We start from the raw sequence: 9730 nt of genomic DNA on the forward strand, positions 1-9730 counted from the left end.
GATTTTTTGGGACTACAATTCCCATCATCCCTGACCACTGGTAGTGTTAGCTAGGGGATGATGGGAGTTGTAGTCCCAAAACATCTGGAGGGCTGAGTTTGGGGGTGCCTGCCTTAGCAGCACAACTGAGCAGCAAGTACCCATTAAAAAAAGAGCTAGATCTTGACCAGTAAAGTATAGCAGTGATGTCATTAGAGTGCTAATCAAAAACCTATTTCAGCCTTGCCTTGCTTTCTGGAGATCTTGACGAGTGCTTTTCAACTTAGCTGCTTTAAAGTCTCACTGCTGATCCGCTCATAATTCTGAAGAGCAGGCAGGTTAACTTTTAGAAATCTCTCTATCCAGAACCAAATCCTCTAACATTCACTCAGATGTAACAGCGATATAATATTTGTTACGAGGCCACAGAAAATTTCAGTTATTAGCTCTCAAAGAAAAGGGGGGGAGAGACCAGTGCCCCTACAAAGCCAAGCGATTAAAGATCTTTGCCGGAAAATTAAACTTTGTAAAAATAAAAAGTCTATTTGAATTATACAGCAAGATTCTTTAATACTTTCAAGACTCGTTCATTTTAATGGGGGAGAGTTAAGAATATGCCAACTCGCCGAAATCAATGAAATCTTGATTGGGCCCATAATCTTTTTCTTTTTTTAAAAAATGACACTAGTTATAAAAGTGGGGGGGGGGTAGTTTAAGCTTTTTCCATCAGCCTGCAGAACCAGCTCAAGTCATCCTCAGTTCTATTCCACGTGTTGGAAGGAGTACAGCTGCGCTTTGGGAAGCTGAACTTCTGAGAACCCTAGAAAAAGGACATTAGTGACTATTGTAGCAATGAATGGTAGCTGCCTCTCTGCAAGGCGAGCCACTTTCAGAGACAGTGTTGTTCGGTCATAATTGGTCAAGCCACCCCCTGCTGTGCAAAGCATTTGTCAAATAATGCTTGTTTACAAATAAACTTCCAAATGGTACCAACTGGCCATTAGCGAATAAACCCTGGTTCACTTCTAATGCCATGCCCCTCTTAAAACGGCAAGAACAGAGGGTGAAGGGGGAGGGCAGCCAAGTAGACAAGGTGCCCCAATCCTGTATCTGACTGCATAATTCATTGGTTATTTTCCAACCATCCCCCCCCCCGGCCATCCTCTTCCAAATTTGGCTGTGCAATTTCAAGCCAATAACCTGCTCAGTTCCACAAAGTCAGTCGTTCCTGCAGTGCATATGTTGACTTTGTAGGATGTGACTAGGATTAATTTCATTTTGCCATGCTAATGAAATATCAGGAGGGCGTAACTGAAAAGGCTTCCCAAACGTCTAAAAGTTATGAGCTTCAAGATACACTGCCTCAAAAGACAGAACTGGGAAAACAGTAGCTCTGACTCTCCCCCAGAGCTGAAATTTTCAGTCAACACTGTGCACACAACTCTGGGCTTTTTGACTGAGTATTTCCAGTAAGAAATTGTGTTTTCCTAAGGGAATAAACCCATGCTTTCCATTCTAAGCAGAAAGACACCCAGGGCCCTCGCTAAAACATGCTGCACAGAACAAAGTTATAGCATCAAATGATCTCCGCGAAGGTATAAATACAATCACTTCCTAACTTTATTTTGCCTTCCTCGATCCATCTTTCTGGGAGTGCCAACTTTTTGAAAACATACACACAGAGATATTTTTTATTTACAAATACAATTGCTGTCAGTCTGGGACTTAATTCAGAAATCATGCCACACCATCCATGGTTGAGGAAGCCAGACATTGCATTGGCAAACCATGGTTTGTGATCATCTATCAAATAAAAAGCCACAATATGTGTTCAATGCACTTTGATATAACATATGCTTTGACAAACTGTAGTCATGCTATTGATCAGGGCCGTCTTAAGCATATCCGGCGCCGTGGTGCAAAGATTCCTCTGGTGCCCCCCCCCATTTCCCAGAATTGTCTACCTTTTCCCAAGCCTCTGTGGGGATCGATCTCCTCCCACGGAGGCTTGGGAAGGAAGCTGCATGCCAGCCAGCCATATGGTTGATGGGGCACAGCTGGTGGGCATGCAGGGAAAGGGAAGGCTGCCGGCAAAGCCACACAGCTCCCCAACTCACTGTGGTGCCCCTGAGAGGCCGGCACCCTGGCGCAACGCACCACTAAGCCCAATGGGAAAGACGGCTCTGCTATTGATACATCTCTATAGGTCACTATGTCTAGAGTTGAGTGCTAAATAGGGTAGAATGTGGTAGGTCTCAACCATGGTGGCCTTAGGCTGCAAAGTGTGGTTTGGATTTATTTCCAAACTGATCCCATCTGATCAGCAATGGAGACCTGGCTTAGGAGATTTCTCCCACAAAGAAAGGACTCCTAGCAGATTTCACAACCACTCTCATAAGTAAGATGCTTGTGAACATTTTCCAAGGAAAAACCCCAAACCCATCAGCCTCTGATTACCATATCAGTACAGATCATGGGGGGTGGGCAAGGTAAAATCCCTTTGTGTTAGAAATGCCCAATGTCCTCCATTCAGCCATCAAGATGATAGCATTCAGCACAGAAATATTATTCCACGAAGGGCAGATCAAACAGTTCAATCACACATCAATATAACTATGGACACAGCAGGTGTTCTAAATTATTGAGGCTAACACCCCTTGCACAAGTATTCATGTGTTACAGTAACTTATTCTAATAGCAATAGTGTTCAGTGCCGACAGCACTGCAGCCAAAAATGGGCAGGTGGAGGGTGGAGGAGATATCCCTGAGGTTTGTAAAATGATAGTCTTGAAACAGGGGGCAGTGAAGGCGAAACACCCTCAGTAGCCACAGAAAGGAAATGTCCTGCCTGAGAGAGAATGGTTGACAGAAACACTGCAGCATTTTGTTGCAGACCCCACAATTTAGGCTTTTTGTGGGGGTGGGATCACACCTTTAAAGGAGGGTTTGTTTTGTTTTGACAAATCATTTTCTTCTGGGTGATAGTCAGGAAACCTTTCTCTCAGCTCACATCACATAGAGGCATTGCCAATAAGGCTTTGGCTATCAAACCACGCTATATAACAAGGCCGATCCTCATCCATATAAACTAGCTACAAACCTTGTTATGTGTTGGCTTCAAAATAAAAGAACTATTAGATGCCAATAATCTTCCAAAAAGCACCTAGCTTTCCTGTTGCAAAATTGCTCACAGCACACACAAACACTCCCATCGGATCTCACTGTATCTTGATTTCATCGCACGACAAAGGGTGAGAGGCTATCATCCCAGGAATTACGAAAGTACTGTAACTGAAAGAGATATGAAATCCCAATTCTCTTTGGTGACAAGAAAAACTGGGTTTCCTCACCCACGCTGAGGAGTTTCTGCTTCCCCCCCCCCTGCACCTTTGACCCAACACATGCAAAACTGACAGCTGAGTCTTATAACCCCCACTTAAGCTCACCATAATAGAATCTGGAGGGGGGGGGGGAATGCTATAAAAATAGGGGAGATCATTTATAAGCACCTCTTTATGCAGACTTCATACAGCTCAAGTTAAGCAGCAGAATGAACTGGCTTTCGTACACACGATGTAGCTCTACAAATAAGTCACTTTGTAGTTATTTTTCCATCTACCGGTAGTTCTAAATGCATACTATCCAAGCCTTTCCCATACCCTTCAACCAACTCACATGCAGGAATTCTAAAAGCAGCTCCAATTTTTAATTTTATAAAATTACATTTAAATATATTGGGGGGGGGGGGTTCAGCTGATAAGAGCTAGGAACAAGACCTGCCAGCTATTGTCACTGACACAGACATATGCCTTCGGAAGGGATAGGCGGCCAACCTGCTTGCTGGATGCTGGGTTTTAATTTACTCATCCCAGCCCCACAGAATCTGAGGGGAAGCACTTCTTCTCCCAGACTAATCCCCTGCACTCCAGAAGAGCTATCTCGGGCACAGCTCTACACACTGAATCTTCTTTCTCTTTTAACTATGTGATCCTGCCAGCCCAAATAAGACAAAAAGGGTATTCAACAGTCCACTGGAGCAAAGTCTATAAGCCTGCAGTGACCACCACAATCATGGAAAGATGCTGAAATCATGTATGATTTTAGCCAAGGTTCCTGCATCGCAGGGGGTTGGTCTAGATGACCCTTAGGGTCCCTTGCAATTCTGTGATTCTATGAAAATGGTTCTTTCCGGACCATCAGCTGTCAGTGTGATTCCTGCTCAGAAGGCCACTTCCCCCATTGTATTCTGCAAAACTACCACCACCCCTTATATGTACAACCAGAAGTTGTTTGGACTAAAATGCAAACAAATCTTCACTCACACACTTGCAGTGAAAGATGAGGGGGAAATTGCCCACACTTTTACCTCTAGGTTTTTTAAACCTACTATTTTAAAATAAAATAAAATAATAATCCTCTTTTTATCAACTATTTATTTGCTCCTCTGCTTCAGTTTCAACATCAGCCGGACATGTAGGCATTAAAAGCAGGTGAAGATTTTCCTGGTCTCGAAATAAAAGCAATGGGGAAAACCTTCACTGGGAAGATTTCTGCCTGGATGTAGCAAGTTCTCCCCCCCCCAAAAAAAGTGCTGCTCCTATTCACCCCCCCCCCAACCAGGGCTTTTTTTCCTTTTAAAAAAATGTTTAGGGGTACTCTCATTTTCCTACTCATATTGAAATGCTGCCTCTCAATGAGGCCAAACTTAGATTCACAAAATGTTTAGGGGGCGGCAGGGGGGGGGGAGAAAAGCGAAGGCGAGAGAAGCAGCTACTGAAATGATCTTACAGATGAGAGGGGGGAGAGAGAAAAGAAGAGCTCGCTTCATGCCAGTGCTATGCCCAAGCTCCCATCTCCAGCACCGCTACCTCCCATCCGCAACAACCCCGGGAAGATGTGTCAAACCAACGGCCAGGGTGCCCTTGAGCAGGTGCAGAGTGCATTGCCTCCGGGCGCCTGTCTAATACGGCGGAGATCGTGGGCACAACCCCCAGATCGGAAGGTAACAAGACTCTTAATCTCAGGGTCGTGGGTTCAAGCCCCGCATTGGGCAGATTCCTGCATTGCAGGGGGCTGGACTAGATGACCCTCGTGGACCCATCCAACTCTCCCATTATATCATGAACTCTGCCGGACGAGCCCCAAACCCCTCTCCTCACCCCTGAGAAGAGGAGCTGGAAGAGAAGGGAAGAACCAACATGGAGAAAGCTGCCTTTTTAAAAAATTTCATCCTTCCCATCCGGGCAGCTGGATGGACTGCGCCTCCGAAGCTCCGCGAAGCCCGATGCGGGCCGCCAGGAAAGGGTCACGGGCGCCCCGGCAAGCGCTCGCTCGCTCGCTCCCCTTGCCCCGCTACGCCCGGCACCCTCCCGATCCCTCGCCCGGCGCGCTCACCTTGGCTGCCGGCCGCGCTCCGGAGCGTCCCGCCGGGCAGGAGCAGCAGCGGCAGCAGCACCGCCAGAGGCGATGCCGGCGGGCGGTCGCGCAGCATCCTCGCTCCGCCCGGGATGGGCTCCGCGCGCGGGCTGCGGCGGCGGCTGCCTCGGCCGGGTCGTCGCCCTCCTCCGCCTTCTCCTCCTCGCCGGAGACGCTACGGAGCCTCCTCGGCTCGGCGTCTGGCCCTGCAGCCGCTCCTCCTCGTCCTCCGTCCCGGTAGCGAGCGGGGATGGCGACGGTGTTGGGAAGCCCCGGCGGCGCGTCTCCAGCAGCGCGCCCGAAACTCCGAGCTCCTGCTTCGCCTTGCTGCTGCTGCTGCGCGCAACCACCAGCGCGGCGGCGGGGGCAGGGGCAGCGCGCTTTGCCCCGCCCCTGGCTCCTCCCCTTTCCTTGACGGTCCCCCCTCCCTCTCGCTAGCATCGCCAAAAAGGTGGAGCTGCCAGAGGGTCCTCTCTTCTGACGCCCCAATCTGGTTCCCAAGGGTGCCAGCGCGCGGCTATGGAACTAAATGGTGCGCCTGGCTTGCGCGCAAAGTGGGGAGGAAGAGGAATGCTGGTTTTTTGTTTGTTTTTTAAGCATTTATCATAGCTACCCTCGAGGATTTTCTCATGAGCTGCTTGGGATTCCCTTGGAAAGACGATCGGCGTCCTGACCGTGCGCAAACGGTGAGCTGGAGAGCGCGGCTTGCCCGAGGCGAGCGGCCGGTTGAATAGCAGAGGCAGTCTTCGTGAAGGACATGCGAATAAGCTGACGGAGACCGGATGGACCCAAACGAACGAAACGAATTAACATAGGGACCCGTGTCACGATCGGCACATAGGCGGGAAGAAGCAGCTACGCAAATGTCAGATGGGGGTCACCTGGCTTGCCCAGTGGTACATGTGGAAAGCAAGCACACGGCCTTGCCAACAGTGTGATGCAGCAGCAAACAAAAGCTAATACTATTCTAGGCTGCGTCAGCAGAAGTATAGTATCCTGGTCAAGGGGAATAATAGTCCTACTCTATTCTGCCCTGCCTGGCCAGACCCCACTTAGAGTGCTGTGTCCAGTGCTGGGTGCCACAATTTAATAAGCATATTTGCAAGCTGGAATGTGTGCAGAAGCCGCCCACCAAGATGATCAAGGGTTTGGAAACCAAACCTTATGAGGAAGGCTTAAGGGACTTGGGTATCTTTAGCCTGGAAAACAGGAGCCTGAGAGGAGATATATGATAGCAATCTTCAAATATCCGCATGAAGGATAGAATCATAGAATTGTAGATTTGGAAAGTGCCACAAGGGTCATCTAGTCGGACTCCCTGCAATGCAGGAATATTTTTCCCAAAGGAGATTCCGACTCAACATCAGGAAGAACTTTCTGACACTAAGATCTGTTCTGATAGTGGAACGGGCTTCCATGAGAGGTGGTGTACTCTCCTCCCTTGGAAGTTCTTAAGCAGAAGTTGGATGACCATCTGTCATGCATGATCTATAACTGAGATTCCTGCATTGCAGGAGGCCCGACTAGATGACTCTTGAGGTCCCATCCAACTCTACAATTCTATTATCATAAATTGTAGAGTTGGAAGGGACCCTGAGGTCATCTAGTCTCCCTGTGGCCAAGCTGATGCCTTTCTGGAAGCACAAGGCCTGCTGTTTTCTGTCCCCGATTCTAGAGGTAGTATACCATTCCTGTTCCACACCACACTTTTAAACACTGGGCTTCCCCTGGAGAACCCTAGGAACCCTAGTTTGATAAAAGGTGTGGGGAATTTGTAGTTGTGCGAGAAGAAAACTAAAGTTCCCAGGATCTTTTAGTTGACAGAAGCCATGTGTTAGGCATCCTTAGCCAGCCCATATGACATGAACAAACTTTTGTAAAAATCAAAACTTTTGATTACAACACGGTTGCCACAAAAAGAAATAATAAAATACAGCAGTAGAAATGAATACCAAGAATGGGGAACACAGCAGTGGGGGGGGGGGGACAACGACGACACAAAATAACACCTCGTTTTAAAGGTAAGACCAGTGGTTTTTAGGGGAGTTAAGAGTTTAGAATGGCAGTTACAAGTTAAGAAACAGAGTTACTAAGCTGTAGGCTGGAGAGAGAGTAAAAAAAAAAACAGGATGCTGATGCCTGTTTTTGGATCCAGTACTGTGGCAATGGGAGAGGCCAGAACCTCTTCGAAAGTAATCGAATTGAATTCAGGTTGTATATACTGGTATGTGATAATCCATAGATCATAAAGACATTCCAGACTCTGTCGTGCCTCATTGTCAAAAAGGGAACACAGACCCAGGATCAGACTTGGGTACAATTGCGCCCTGTATGAGCCCAAAATTTGGTGCACGTCCCCACCCCAGCCCTTGCGCTGCCTTCCTAAAGGTGGGTAAGGAGGCACCCGACTTTGGGAAGGAGGCACGAAGGCTCTGGCAGGGTTCTGGAGCCCTTCCACTTCCTTCCCAAAGCTAGGAAAGCTCTAACTCGGTTTTGGGAAGGAGGTGGGGACCCCACCCCCAGGAACTTCTCAGAGCCGTGCACCTCCTTCTCTGCACCCAGTTGGGGGCACCCAGTCCTTAATCTGCCCCTGACAGACTCTGGTAAGCGCTTCTGGTACCCCTGGAATCTCAACCATTTAGTGATTGGGCTGGCATGTAACAATATGTTGCTTGGGAGCTCAGCTTTTGTGTCCGTGTCCTGCTTGCAGGTTCCGCCAGGGATCTGCTGCTTGGCTAGTGTGAAAGCAGGATGGTAGTCTAGACCAGTGTTTCTCAACCAGTGTGCCTCCAGATGTTTTGGGACTACAACTCCCATCATTCCTGACCACTGGTCTTGCTAGCTAGGGATGATGGGAGTTGTAGTCCCAAAACATCTGGAGGCACACTGGTTGAGAAACACTGGTCTAGACAAGCAAACTTTTGCCAGTGTATGGAAGAAGCAAAGATCACCAGTGTCAAAGCAATGATTCTTCAACATCAACTTCGTTGGACTGGTGATGTTGTACAGATGCCTGATTATTATTCTATTCCGAACTTAAAAATGGTAAGTGTAATGTGGGTGGTCAACAAAAGAGGTTTAAAGACTCTCTCAAGGCAAATCTAAAAGAAATGTAGTACAGTGGTACCTCTGGTTACAAACTTAATTCGTTTCGGAGGTCCGTTCTTAACCTGAAACCATTCTTAACCTGAGGTACCACTTTAGCTAATGGGGCCTCCTGCCGCTGGCACACAATTTCTGTTCTCATCCTGAGGTAAATTTCTTAACCTGAGGTACTACTTCCAGAGATACCACTTCCAGGTACTTAACCAGAGATACCACTGTATAAACAATTGGGGAAACGCTGGTCTGCAAGTGCTCCAATTGGAGAACATTGCCTTTACCAAAGGTGTCATGGACTTTTCCTGTGGGACCAATTTGCAGTCATAAACAGTCATACATTCTTCCTGCAAGACCAAATGTGGTCATAAACCAGGCATCCCCAAACTGCGGCCCTCCAGATGTTTTGGCCTACAACTCCCATGATCCCTAACTAACAGGACCAGTGGTCAGGGAAGATGGGAATTGTAGTCCAAAACATCTGGAGGGCCGAAGTTTGGGGGTGCCTGTCATAAACAGTCCGGTTTCCCACCATCCTTTTGAGTGGTGCCCCCCCCCACCCTCTCACTATATGTGGGAATCTGGTGACTTTTGTTTCAGTGTATCTGAAGAAGTGTGCATGCACACGAAAGCTCATACCAATGACAAACTTAGTTGGTCTCTAAGGTGCTGCTAGAAGGAAGAAAAATTTTTTTTTATTATTTTGTTTCGACTACACCAGACTACACCAGACTTTGTAATGGACTTTGAAGACACTCAAACTCAGGACGCAAGGGAGAAATGCACTAAGAGGAAGGCACGCTTGGCGAACCCTCACCATGATCAACTCCCGCCTGGAAACCAATGTCCCCACTGTGGAAGGACGTGTGGATCCAGAATTAGCCTCCACGGTCACTTATGGACCAACTGTTAAAACTGTGTTTATGGAAGACAATCTTATTCGGCTATGAGTGATCACCAAAGAAGAGGAAGGAGGCTAGATGGGCCTCTGGTCTGATCTAGCAGGGCTCTCTTCCTGTTCTCTTCCCAATAAGTCCTTTGGGGGTCACCAACAGAGGAGATGAAACCAGAGAGCACTTTGCTTGGCGCTTGCCTTGCTTTGTCTCCACATGCTTTGCTGAGGCTCTCAAAAAGCTCTAAATATTTTGTGAGGAGGAAGCCATGCCGAGTCTTCTTCAGCAAGGCCTTTTCTGTTCTATAGTTTTATCTTAAATAGAGCTACCAGGAACATCATAAC

General features: G+C 47.8%; 1 protein-coding gene across 2 annotated transcripts in view; it reads right to left on the bottom strand.

The window, feature by feature from the left end:
- The window catches only part of EPHA5 (EPH receptor A5), a 227078-nt gene extending 221261 nt beyond the window's left edge, over window positions 1–5817 (bottom strand). For both annotated transcript variants that reach the window (XM_060282232.2, XM_035135822.3), the window contains exon 1: window positions 5374–5817. In XM_060282232.2, coding sequence (XP_060138215.2) covers window positions 5374–5470 — 97 coding nt within the window. In that variant the 5' untranslated portion in view covers window positions 5471–5817. The remainder of the gene's footprint in view (window positions 1–5373) is intronic.
- Between the last annotated feature and the right edge of the window lie 3913 nt (window positions 5818–9730).

The sequence above is a fragment of the Zootoca vivipara genome, chromosome 12, assembly GCF_965207765.1.
Source record: "Zootoca vivipara chromosome 12, rZooViv2.hap1.1, whole genome shotgun sequence".
NCBI lineage: Eukaryota > Metazoa > Chordata > Lepidosauria > Squamata > Lacertidae > Zootoca > Zootoca vivipara.